This window comes from Oncorhynchus mykiss, chromosome 10 (assembly GCF_013265735.2).
Source record: "Oncorhynchus mykiss isolate Arlee chromosome 10, USDA_OmykA_1.1, whole genome shotgun sequence".
Lineage (NCBI taxonomy): Eukaryota > Metazoa > Chordata > Actinopteri > Salmoniformes > Salmonidae > Oncorhynchus > Oncorhynchus mykiss.
Window position 1 is genome coordinate 40,839,634 of NC_048574.1, and position 13,847 is coordinate 40,853,480.

Genomic DNA, 13,847 nt, shown 5'->3' on the forward strand with positions numbered 1-13,847 from the left:
CATCCAATGGGTACGGATATCGCTTTAGAACAAAGTCCCACAGCATTTGTAAAAATGTAATCGATACATGTGGATGTGACACTAGTGTGCTGTGCTCCTCCCTTTGAACTGCAGCCGTCCCTCTCCTAACCAGCTAATGAAGCAAATGCAGTCTTTGTTGGCATCTAGTGGAGAAATGATGACTGTGCAACATCCAAGAGCAAATCCACTTATCAACATGGTGGGGGGTGATGGCTATTTTGAGGGCCCTGGCACTCTTCATGGATATCTGTATGTGTTTGATTGTTTTATAAGATGTTGATGGTTGTGCATTAGTAACATGTAGTCATTCTAATGCCTGACTTGACTTACCTTGACGAATATACTTCATCTCACTCATTTCGTTTTTTCCAGGTTACACCAGTTGAGGGCGCTGTCTGTCATCTCTGACTGCTCTTTCTTTTAGCAACAAGAAAACACATCAATTCATTTGAAATGACAACGTATTTATTCAACACACTTATTTAGTCACATTCAAGGCAGGTATTGCAGTTTGACATCAAGACATACATTGATTATCACTGTAATGGATGTAAAGTGGAAATGTCTATGTAATCTATCTAGCAAATAATAATTTCTATTAATAAAGCCATCCCTTAATACACTTCAACACAAACAGAGCTGATCATGCCACATTCATGTAAAACCCAATGCCGGTTTTGCATAATATACTGTACAAATAAAATCATATTTACAAAAGCACTTCAATGCTATGGAAGATATTTTTCTGTTTTCAAAATAACACAATTGTATTAATCTATGCCTGTACAAGATCGACATTATTCTGCAGTGTCAATGGTACCACAATGGTTGGTGTAAGAACAATTATCTGTGCTGCAAATGTGCAATTATCCGATTTGTAAATCCAGTGAGCCATGGGTGCACTAAAGATGGCATCATACACCATATATATACAAGAGTATGTGGACAGCCTTTCATATTAGTGGATTCTGCTATTTCAGCCACACCCGTTGCAGACAGGTGTATAGAATCAAGCACACAGCCTTACAATCTCTATAGACAAACATTGGCAGTAGAATGGCCTTACTGACGAGCTTCAACGTGGCACTGTCATAGGATGCCACCTTTCCAACAAGTCAGTTCATCACATTTCTGCCCTGCTAGAGCTGCCCCGGTCAACTGTAAGTAGCTGTTATTTCGAAGTGGAAACATAGAGGACAACAACAGCTCAGCCACAAAGTGATGGCCACACAAGCTCACAAAACGAGACCCCCCGAGTACTGAAGCACGTAAAAATCGTCTGTCCTCGGTTGCAACACTCACTACCGAGTTCCAAACTGCCTCTGGAAGCAACGTCAGCACAAGAACTGTTCGTCGGGTGATTCATGAAATGGGTTTCTATGGCCGAGCAACCGCACACAAGGCTAAGATCACCATGCAAAATGCCAAGTCGGCTGGAGTGGTGTAAAGCTTGCCGCCGATGGACTCTGGAGCAGTGGAAATGCGTTTTCTGGAGTGATGAATCAAGCTTCACCATCTGGCAGATGAATCTAGGTTTGCGGATGCCAGGAGAATGCCACCTGTCCCAATGCATAGTGCCAACTGTCAATTTGGTGGAGGAGCAATAATGGTCTGGGGCCGTCTCTCATGGTTCGGGCCACTTCGTTCCAATGAAAGGAAATCTTATCGCTACAGCATACAATGACATTCTAGACGATTCTGTGCTTCCAACTTTGTGGCAAAAGTTTGGGGAAGGCTCCTTCCTGTTTCAGCATGACAATGCCCCCGTGCACAAAGCGAGGTCCATACATAAATGGTTTGTCGAGATCGGTGTGGAACAACTTGACTGGCCTGCACAGAGCCCTGACCTCAACTGCACACCTTAGGGATGAAATGGAACACCAACTGCAAGCCAGGCCTAATCGCCTAACATCAGTGCCTGACCTCACCAATGCTCTTGTGGCTGAATGGAAGCAAGTCCCTGCACCAATGTTCCAACATCTAGTAGAAAGCCTTCCCAGAAGAGTGGAGGCTGTTATAGCAGCAAAGGGGGGGGACCAACTTCATATTAATGCCCATGATTTTGGAATGAGATGCTTGACAAGCAGGTGTCCACATACTTTTGGCCATGTAGTGTATTTCAGAGGTGTATTCCACTTGTCTGGTTATGAGAACTCAGCTTTGTAAACATAACACTATTTGACTGATTGAAGTTTAAGGTAATTGTCAACAAACACATTTTAGCTGAGTCAAATATTTTAACTCCAAATATCTCATCATACAAGCAAGGCCAACTTCCCAACGGGGTGACATAATGAGCTGTCATTTGTTAATCGTTTTAAGATTTAATTCACACTTTTATGGATTCAGAAATCCAAGAGGGCATTAAACTGACACAACAATCATAACTTTCATGAGATCAAATCCACTATACTTTATGAATATGGGGTATTTGAACACTTGCAAAGTAAATCACACAGCACTGAAACGACTTGACACCACATTTACACTTGCAGTGGGTGCCCTCCAGTGGATAGCTGAAAGCAATACATGAGAACAATGATGCAAGGCCAACTATTCATGGGGAACCAGGGAAAGATTCAACTATTTGAAATAAATCAACTATGGGGATATATAAAGTATTCATAGCAGGTAGCACATTCTGGATATTCTACATTTAACACATGTAGTTCTGAAAACACCATGGATCCCCCTCTCCCGATTCAAAACACCATGGATCCCCCGATTCAAAACATGGATCCCCCTCTCCCAATTCAAAACACCATGGATCCCCCGATTCAAAACACCATGGATCTCCCTCTCCCAATTCAAAACACCATGGATCCCCCTCTCCCAATTCAAAACACTATGGATCCCCCTCTCAATTCAAAACACCATGGATCCCCCTCTCCCGATTCAAAACACCATGGATCCCCCTCTCCCGATTCAAAACACCATGGATCCCCCTCTCCCGATTCAAAACACCATGGATCCCCCTCTCCCGATTCAAAACACCATGGATCCCCCTCTCCCGATTCAAAACACCATGGATCCCCCTCTCCCGATTCAAAACACCATGGATCCCCCGATTCAAAACATGGATCCCCCTCTCCCAATTCAAAACACCATGGATCCCCCGATTCAAAACACCATGGATCTCCCTCTCCCAATTCAAAACACCATGGATCCCCCTCTCCCAATTCAAAACACTATGGATCCCCCTCTCAATTCAAAACACCATGGATCCCCCTCTCCCGATTCAAAACACCATGGATCCCCCTCTCCCGATTCAAAACACCATGGATCCCCCTCTCCCGATTCAAAACACCATGGATCCCCCTCTCCCGATTCAAAACACCATGGATCCCCCTCTCCCGATTCAAAACACTTATTTGGCATTCCTGACTGCTCTTCACCTGTCCAGTGATAGAAACTAAGCACCTTGATCTCCGCATGGAAGTTAAAACAAGGTGTGGCGTTTATCACCAAATTCATTCAGGCTCTGTGGTTTAGTTCAGGATAGTCAATTCATTCTGATTTTCAAAAATACACATATTGCTAAGTATGAATAATGTACAGTTTGGAAAGTATTTAGTATAATATTTTTCTATTGGTACAGAATATGGGATTTTTTATTGATTTATTATTATTATTATTATTTTAAACATAAAAAGGGGGTGGAAATATGACCAGCAGTATACACTAGATAAAATATGTTTTCCATTAAAACAGTTAATAAACAAAAGATCATAAAAACACGTAAGATGTAAAGTTAGCATATACACAAACATCACATTTTTACAAAAATGTTTAGATGGTACCAGACTCCACTATAAAAGTATACTTAATCTATGAATGGAACAGTGGCATACTGTTGATACATGAGCACACAATGTTCAGATGCCCTTATGCATCTCTTTGCAGAATGATAAAGGTCATCATCCTAGTCAATCTGTCGTCCGTGGTAAGATGAGGTTCAGCACACACACAAGGCAGCCTTGCGTTTCTGTGGTAGGATGACGGGAACATTGGGGGAGCGTCTCTGTCCCTTTCCACCTCGCCTCAGAGGGGTTCGGTCACTGAGTCTGCGGCGAGACGTTCTAGGGGACAAGGGACTGCGTGGAGAACGGGCCAGGCTGCGGCGAGGCATCCTGGGAGACAAGGGACTGTGAGGGGACCGACCAAGGCTGTGGTGTGCTATGCTGGGGGAGAGGGGAGTGTGTGGGGGCCTACGAAGCCTCCTCAGCAGAGGGGTGGATGGTGCTGAGAACCCTGGAGTCCCTGTGCCTTCAATTGAACAAACGTTCAAGGTTCTGTCTGTTGGGGTCACTCTCTTTGAGTCCACCTCTGCCAGGGGCTCTGAAGGGGGACAGAGACCAGCCTCACACAGACTATTCCTCCACTCCAGAGCTGGGAGGGGGAGAGGCTCACCCACAGAGGACACAGTGTTAACCTCTGGGTTCTGCTGGAACAGGGCAGATAAACAAACAAAGGTTAACATTCTATAATCCATCAGTCATGATATGAAGCAAATCAAGCACACCGAGTAGAATCCAGAAAAGGGTTATAGCAACACTAATGTAGTGCTGAGCAATTAAATAAAATGTTGGTTACTTTCTGGTTTTCAAAACAACTAACTGACTGACATTGGTTCAATAATTTTAATTCATTTTTGCTCAGTTTTTTTTCTGTGCGCTTAAATGCGCACATTGTGAGATCTAGAGATAACTCAGATCAAGCCCGAACAGGGCGATGTAGTAGGGCGTTGTAGAAGACAATATTCTACATAGTTTACCACGGGGGGGGGGGGGAGATGGTAATTAACTACAAATTACCATAATTCATTGCACACCTACTTGTCAGGTGTGTTTCTTTTATGCCTGTTAGATTAGTGTGGGGCAGACACAGAGAATGAGAGAAGAGACAGAATAATGTGCGATCGAGAGGGACTGAGTGCAGTCTCTAACCTGAAATGACAAATTATTGGTAGTTGGTATTCAGCAGTCATAAAAGTATGTCTTATTAAATTTGAAACACTACTAAAATAGTGATTTTGTCAGACAGCATCTCTATAGAGATGAGATGACATGGAACGAAATAAATAAAACAAATGTAATATACACAACTGAAATATTTTAGTAAAGTGAATAAATGATGGTTAATAAGTGATACTCATTAATGGGCAGTCACTCCCATCATGGGATTCTTATTAAAGGGCTTATTCTGTGTTATAGCATTCAGCCCATATAACGCATCGTGCATTTTCTGTTTGTTTTTTAATTATCTTGACTGAAAACCAACCTGGAACGACCTCAGAAAGAACTAATCTCTCAGCACCAGATAAATGAGAAAACAAGGTGGCTGCCTTCATGTGGAACGTAACTGCCAATGACAGACATCCTACAGCTCTCCCGGAGTTCTGGTCAACATAATTTTGTTAGTTTAAAATCAGAACGATAAGAGAATGCAGATATGCAATTAACCAAGATCCATCACCTAACCCTGAGTCAGAGGTCTGGACTGGATCAAGATGAAAAACCATAGCCAGACCACAAGCTACCTTTTAAGCGGCTCTATGTCTAATCGTTGTTTTTTTTCTCTTCAATTCTGCATTATCAGCATCACAAGTGCACTGCAGGAAAAATGGGAGAAGATCAAACAAGTCCCACCCCCTCACCCTGAATAAGCCCACGCTCCACTTAAGAGGGCCGTGAAAAGGCTGTGGCAGCAGAAACCTCTTTCTCAAAGCTAAGGATCCAGAGCACATTCTGCGCATGTGTTATTTAACAAATGTTTTCCCTACATAGCTGCTGCTCACACTCCCATTCCTTCAGTTTCTCTCTTTTGAACCATGTTCTAGCCAGTCTCTGCCTCATTTCTGAACAGCTGAAATGAAAACCCTGCAGCGATTTGAACCAACATTCCAAAAGAGATATAGCCTACTATGAAGGCTACAACCTTCCCTGTCTGTTGTAACGGATATTGCAGTTGCACAAGCAGGACGCAGTCCCTACAAAAATCTGTGTTGTGTGTGTGTGATGTAGGCTATAGTTGCTGCCATCATCAGACGCAGTTCCTGGGGAAAAAAATAACACTACTACTAAGAACGTCTCTCTGCCTTCTGCTTAGCCAGTGTTCTGCAATGATGAAACATTGGATCTCTAATTAGACTAACAGTACGTGTCGGTGTCTTGCTTATGCTGCCTAGACAGCTTCATGTAAGTCCTCACTTCAGTTTTGCATTGGGGCTAAACACAATCTGACTTTTTCCGCTTCTTTCTCGATGATCCTGCAAGAACCGCACGAGTAGGCTACCTAGCTGTTCCATCTCTGGGCAGCCAAGCCGGTCACTAGTCTGACAAGGGGCGAGTTCGTTTTGCGCCGACCGGTGCGCCAACATGTAAATAGTTCTGTATGTAGTCTTAACTCCCCCTCTGAAAAAATGAACACAACATCGTGATCCTGCTTGATCGCCTAATCTTTTGCAATAGTTTGAATATGTCGACCATGTCTTTTGTGTACAACATGAACTTTGAAGGCGACACCAGACAAAGGCGTTCATCGCTGATTTAGGAGGGGCAAGCCAGCAGCGGAGCAGGCAGCTGGGTGAGCTCAGCTCTGTAAAATACATCTGTAAGGACAGGAAAGCGGTATGGGAGTGTGCAGCGGCTAAAGAAAGTTGAAACAATGCACATGCACAGAAATATCTGTATTCTTATCCGCAGCAAACCGGGTTCAAGAAAATCCAGAACCGCAGCCACTCCGTTTACAGAAAACATCTGCCTGCTCTCTATAGTTTCCCTCTTTTACTAAAACACTAGACGGCTGCTTCTTTGAATGGGCCAACAGTACACAAGATGCACAGGTCTGTTAAAGTCAGAGTCCCTCTTAATATGGGAATACAGAAATCGGGGCCCACTCATCGTCAGCAGCTTTTGTCTCCCTGTGCAAAAACAGCATCCATATGAGGGTAGCTACACTCCAACTGCTTGGTGTGAACACAAGCAATGTAGCCTAGCAGAACATTTAACAGTTGAGGGTAGTGACACTCATAAATGTTTAATTATTTTTTACAGTTCCCTACATCTGAAATGTGACACCTTCAAATCTTAAAAATGTTTTTTTTTTTTTAACAACAAATGTCAATGACGTGGCCTTCATTTGAACAATTATCAATCACACGCTTGTACACGCTCATTTACAATTCACTGAGTGGACAGTCACCTCACTCCCATTCTAGGTGTCGCCAATGCCCATGTTCTTCATCAAAACAGACCTCCCCATCCTCCTCCTCTGTCTGTCCCAAAAAACAAAAAGTTGTCTTGGTGAAGGAGCGGTCAGATTCTAGGAAGCAGCCGTAAACGACTGGAAAGACCCACTGACACTGGGGTTCCAGGTCGCACTAGCAATTCTGCTTTTAATCAAGGCTTCAAATACAATGTTCAATGAAATGCAAATAAAACAAACACGGGTTACATTTAAGCCTGGTGGAAGTATTAAAATGGGATGGTGCTGTTCTAAGTTACCCTTGGTACGTACCATAATGGGGCCGTCGTAACGGCGGGGAGAGTTTGCGGTTGTAACGGGGGGGATCTTATCAAGGCCCTCTGCCATATTGACATAGAGCTCCTGTAGGTGCATGGTCATGGGTGGCTCATCAGGGTGCTGCACGGTTATCACTATGACCGTTGTGTTGTCTGCACGGAGCATGCGCTGGCGCCAGAACAGCAAGGCCGTGCATCCTAACCGTTTGGCACAGGACCATCCCTTAGGGCCCTAAGAGCAGACATAGTGACACCATCAACCTGTTAGAAGGGCATCGGCAGACAGCCAAGACGGTTTGGTCTGAATGGGAAACAAGAAGCTCTGGCTTACCACCATCTGATCGTGGCACTCACACATAGCGACAGCATCCTTAGCTGGCATCATGTTCCACAAGCCATCACTACCCAGGATGATGTAGCGGTGCTTCTTAGGGTCAATGGTCATTACAGTGACATCAGGCTCTGGAGAGACCACAAACTCCCCGCTGTAGAAGTCATAGCTCCACAGGTCCCCTTTCAACAACAAACCACACACACGCTTCATCACTGGGCAAATATTAAATGAAATGATTGGATGACAAGCTTACTGGAAATCATACTGTTTGCATAAAGGCAGCAGCTATGAAGCGGTAAGGTATCTAGTGGAGGGCAGAGGAAACTTGTGTTTAGGCCAACAGTGTAGTGCTTACCCAAAGCTCTGGCCACAGCGAGAAAGGGAATCTGGTCTATGACAGTGCTCCTCCTGACAGGGCCATTGTGGGTCAGTCTGGGCCTCTTCCACACCACACGGTTCACCCCGGACTTCTTCACTACACTGAAAAAGGACATAAGCACAACAGGCACGGCGGATTTATTATGTGATCATTTCCTGAACAAAAATATAAAACGCAACATGCAACAATTACAGATCAAAAGTTCATACAAGGAAATCAGTCAATTGAAATGATTTCATTAGGCCCTAATCTATGGATTTCACATGATTGGTCAGGGGTGCAGCAATGGGTGGGCCTTGGAGAAAATAGGCCCACCCACTTGGCAGCCAGGTCAACCCACAAAATTAGTTTTTCCCTACAAAATGGCTTTATTACAGACAGAAATACTCATCAGCATCCCCCACGATCCCTCAGGTGAAGAAGCCGGATGTGTCGGTTCTGGGCGGGTGTTGTTACACTTGGTCTGCGGTAACAGGTAACAGACTCATTGGTCGGTCGGCCGGCTACTTTTTCTACATCATAAATTTAACTTGGCTTCTTTACATTTAAAAGGTTCAATTCCCTCGTCAGAAAAGTCTGTATAGCCTTCTCCCGCTAGAATGAACGATATACAGTACATCTTCTAGTAATCTATTGATAGAACAGGCGCCTGTCAGTCAAAGTGAGTGATGACAGGATAACTGCTGGTTTGTCAGTCTGCTGTCTGTCCTGCCTCTCGGTATCCGTGTTATTTATGTGCGCTGCGGTTGGCTGCAGTCAAACTTATTTTCATGTTAGTATATTTACACGTAATGGTAACGATAAGTTAACACTTAATTGTTGTGTGGCGCATTAATTGTTTCACATAGCCATCCACAGAGTCGGGTCGCATAGGATATTTACTGTGTGCTTTGATTGACGACCGAACAGTAAGTGTTGACTAGTTCAGCGTTTCAACTCCAGTCCTCCAGTTCCCCCCCAACAGCACACATGTTTGTTGTAGCTCTGGACAAACTCACCTGGCTCATTGATGATTAGTTGACAAGTTGAATCAGGTTGAATCCGGGGCTACAACAACAGAAAATGTGCTGTTGGGGGTATTGGAGGATTGGAGTTGGGAAACACTGGACATGTTGGTTTTTAAAGGCGTCGAACTGACTGAATCAAGTCGATCTCCTATATCCCTTTGATATTTATAGATCATACAATGTAGTTATATGTCCATCGTATCGCAACCAGTAACTTGTTTGTACTTTCCTAGGATTCGAAGCCTATGACTTGTGAGGGACCGCTAAAATGACTTGTCAGTGTAGCCTACTGATGGTGACAGGCTGTTCGAACTAACGGCTCTTTTTGAATGGCTCTTTTAGGTGACAGTCAGGAACCGAATCGTGATGGAGACGTTCATTTGGCCCTCTGAATTGCATACTGGGAGGTTTCTTTTTGCTGATTATCTGCAGCTAAATTATGAAAATATTATGGTTATGGTTAATCCTCACTGCAAGGACAATGGGTAGTGGCTAGAGTCTCATTCTGGTTCAAAATATGATATAGAAAACAGATTGAAGGTTATAAAAGCTAAGCATACTTACACTACATGACCAAAAGTATGTGGACACCTGCTCGTCAAACATCTCATTCAAAATCATGGGCATTAATATGGAGTTGGTCCCCACCTTTGCTACAATAACAGCCTCCACTCTTCTGGGAAGGGTTTCCACTAGATGTTGGGGATTGCTTCCATTCAGCCACAAGAGCATTAGTGAGGTTAGGCGATAAGGCATTGCTCGCAGTCAGCGTTCCGGTTCATCCCAAGGGTGTTCAAATGGGGTTGAGGTCAGGGTTCTGTGCAGGCCAGTCAAGTTCTTCCACACCAATCTCAAAAAAACATTTCTGTATAGACCTTGCTTTGTGCACAGGGGCATTGTCATGTTGAAACAGGAAAGGGCTTTCCACAAACGGTTGCCACAAAGTTGGAAGCACATAATCGTCTAGAATGTCATTGTATGCATAGCGTTGAGATTTCCCTTCACTGGAACTAAGGGGCCTAGCCCAAACCATGAAAAACTGCCCCAGATCATTATTCCTCCTCCACCAAACTTTACAGTTGGCCTTATGCATTGGGGCAAGTAGTGTTCGCCTGGCACCAAACCCAGATTCATCTGTCGGACTGTTAGATTTCATCACTCCAGAGAAAGTGTTTCCACTACTCCAGAGTCCAATGGCGGCAAGCTTTATACTACTCCAGCCAACACTTGGTATTGCGCATGGTGATCTTAGGCTTGTATGCGACTGCTCGGTCATGGAAACCCATTTCATGAAACTCCTTGTGCTGACGTTGCTTCCAGAGGCAGGTTGGAACTCATTAGTGAGTGTTCATTCGAATTTTTACCCATTTTTCTCCCCAATTTCATGGTATCCAAGGTTGAGAGCTGTGTGTCCTCTGAAACACAACCCAGCCAAGCAGCACTGCTTCTTGACATAATGCCCACTTAACCCGGAAGGAGGAAACACTGTACACCTGCCAACCGTGTCAGTATGTGTAACAGTATAATTTCAGACCGTCCCCTCGCCCATACCCGGGCGCGAACCAGGGACCCTCTGCACACATCAACAACTGACACCCACGAAGCATCGTTACCCATCGCTCCACAAAAGCCGCGGCCTTGCGGAGCAAGGGGAACCACTACTTCAAGGTCTCAGAGCAAGTGACGTCACCGATTGAAACGCTATTTAGCGCGCACCGCTAACTAAGCTAGCCGTTTCACATCCGTTACATATGCATTGCGCCCGGCCCGCCACAGGAGTCGCAAGATGGGACAAGAACATACCTGCCGGCCAAACCAGCCCCTAACCCAATTGTGCACCGCCCCATGGGTCTCCCGGTCGCGGACGGCTGCGACAGAACCTGGACTCTAACCAGGATCTCTAGTGGCACTTCTAGCACTGCGATGCAGTGCCTTAGACCACTGCACCAGTCCGGAGGCTGGTGGTGAGTGTTGCAACCGAGGAAAGATTTTTACGCACTTCAGCGGTCCCGTTTTGTGAGCTCGTGTGGCCTACCACTTCGCTGCTGAGATGTTATTGCTCCTAGACATTTCCACTTCACAATAACAACACAGTTGACCGGGACAGCTCTAGCAGGGCAGAAATTTGACTATCTATATTGTTACTCAACAGAGAATCTGTGTTTACATGACAGAACACCACATTTGTTATTATGTTTTTTCCATAATAAAAGAAATTGAAAGAGTACACTATATATATATATTTATACAATTTTTCTGGCTACTCCATGTACTTACGGAACACACTGGGCACTGACACAAACTGAGACTGTTGTGTCCTCTCCAACTCACCTGCCCCCAAGTCTCTCAATGCGCTCCTTCTCTTTGGGAAGTTCAGGTTTGTGGTCCTGTGTGACTTCCAAGGCTCTGATGTTCTTTTCACCGGGCTCTTTCACCCCAACAACCACTGCCGAGTCCCCCACATGGGCTACGTACATCAGATCCCCCCGGATCAGCACTATACTGGCCGTTGTTCCTGCAGTACTGGGCTGGCCGGTCAGAGTCTTGGGCCACTCAGCTGTAGGATTAAGATGGGGAAAGCATTGGAGAACATTATTATGAACAAACAACTTGCAGCAACACAGATGAGTGGATGTGACAATTGGCATTCGGCCATCATATGAAAGAAGTGTATTCAGATTAGAGGAAATCGGGAGACCTTTGGATGACACATGTCTGAGGTTGAGACAAGAACAGCTTGTCATGAGAGAAACTCATCATTGCTTTTGGAACATAAGGTTGACATGCTTACCTTTTATGCTCTACTTGCAGAGCTAGGTATTCACAAACCCCAATTGTTTTGTCTTCCCAAAACCCCCGAGCAATAACGTTACATAGAAAAGACCTGCTCATAAAATTGCCAGTTAACAGCTAATATTAAAAGGGATGGATATCAGAACTGTAGCAGAGGGGACGAGGCGATCATATTTGGAAGTAGCAGCAGCAAAAAGGCATTGGTTAGCTACAGACTGTACAGTAGCTAGCTAAACCACAGTTATTGTGGCGCCATAATTTCGCAACAATAACTTGAGCGTTGTTGGCTAGCTAGCTTGTAGATCGCGTCAGTCAGCAAAGAAGATCACTTACGTAGCTCTTTCCACATATCATGGTGGCAGGCAATGAAGCCCTTTCGAATTGCTTCACAGACTTCCCCTTGATCTTCTGACCAAAACCCCCTTTGCTTTTTCAGAATACCCCACAGATTGTCTCGCGCAAAATGAGCAGCTTCTCGCCCTCCGTGACCGTCAAATACACCAAAAAACGCCACAGACTTCCGAACGACCGTGTGCACTGCTGGAACTTCTGCCTGGGAAGTGTCCCCATGCTTCTCACATGTTATGTTTTCTGTCCACATTGCACTAACAGGCACCGATTCTTGAACGTTTTCGGGGGAATTGCTTATTATGGTCTGCTCAGTATGACCATTCTCCTGTTTCTCTACTTTTGACTCATCTTGTTGTTCTACCGAATTCAGACCACCCTCTGCTGGCTCTGGTTCAGGCGGTTCGTACTCCACTTTAAACTCAATAACATCCTCCATGTATCTCCTTCCTCCTTGCTCGGAGAATGCACTAACTCGGAAAATTAATGCGTCGTTCATGGCCATGAAAAATCCAAGCAAAGCTATACAATAAATACTTGTCCACCGGTTATGCTAAGCCGTGTTTGAAGCCAAAATCTGCAATGATATCTGGATCGAAAAACCTTTTCCCCGTTCCTTCTTTGCTTCTGTTTATTTTTCGACGATTGGTCGTAAGGTATTTGAACCGCCTGTGTGAAGCTAGCCACAATAGTGGAATTTGCAGTTTGCCTTAAAAAAATAAAAGTCCCCAATTGAAACATCCAAACAGGATACACATGGAGGAATAATGCCATATTTGGACTAGATCATGTTTAACCAGGTTGGAATGTTTTTATATAGCTTAAAAATAAATACAATAACAAATTAATTTGACAATTAATAGTAAAGTTCAAATCCCACTGTGGATTTATTAGACTGCATGAATTGCTTTGGGGGCATACATATATGCACTGTACAGCCATGAAGTGGGTTATCAGCTTACTCAGTGAGTCCAATTCTAAAGAGTTTACACAAATATTAGCATCATAGCTCTTATTGCAGAACTTTGACTGCGGAGAATCCCCTCCACAGTTGGTCTATTGTGAGTGTTGAACATTCATATTATATTGTAAAGCCTTATCTATAGTGTGCACCCATGAAATGGGATATCAGTCTACTCAGTACACCCACATATTACAATTCCAAAGAGTTTAAACAAATATTAGCTTCATAGCTTTTATCGCAGGAATTTGAAACCACTGGGAAGTGAGCCACATTAGCTAACCGGTCAGCCTATAATAAATATTAAACATTCATATTACACTATTGTACAGCCTTACATATAAAGTGTGCTCCGGGGGAGAACAACTTCTCCCTCTCTTTGAAGCCACAGAAGTTCAAGGCCGACCACGTTGTTAGCAGAAAACAGTATTATAGTGCATGGGAAAATGTAAACTTTTTCAAAGACAATCATGGTACCAAT

At 44.2% G+C, this 13,847-nt stretch overlaps 1 protein-coding gene across 5 annotated transcripts; it reads right to left on the reverse strand.

Moving 5' to 3' along the window:
* Nucleotides 1–468: 468 nt before the first annotated feature.
* LOC110533882 (protein phosphatase 1D) lies at nt 469–13,847 on the reverse strand. Of its 5 annotated transcripts, none has more exons than XM_021618459.2 (7): nt 12,391–13,083; nt 11,596–11,821; nt 8,234–8,358; nt 7,876–8,057; nt 7,540–7,776; nt 7,225–7,297; nt 4,274–4,462 (listed from the first exon to the last, which is right to left on the reverse strand). In XM_021618459.2, exons 1-6 carry the CDS (start codon nt 12,908–12,910, stop codon nt 7,226–7,228), a joined length of 1,362 nt encoding a protein of 453 aa, XP_021474134.1. In that variant the 5' UTR covers nt 12,911–13,083; the 3' UTR covers nt 4,274–4,462; nt 7,225. The 5 variants fall into 5 exon arrangements, with proteins under 5 accessions (XP_036846176.1, XP_021474132.2, XP_021474133.2 ...); XM_021618460.2 differs by having other exon boundaries at nt 4,329–4,465; XM_036990281.1 differs by lacking the exons at nt 7,225–7,297; nt 12,391–13,083 and adding an exon at nt 13,705–13,847 and having other exon boundaries at nt 469–4,465.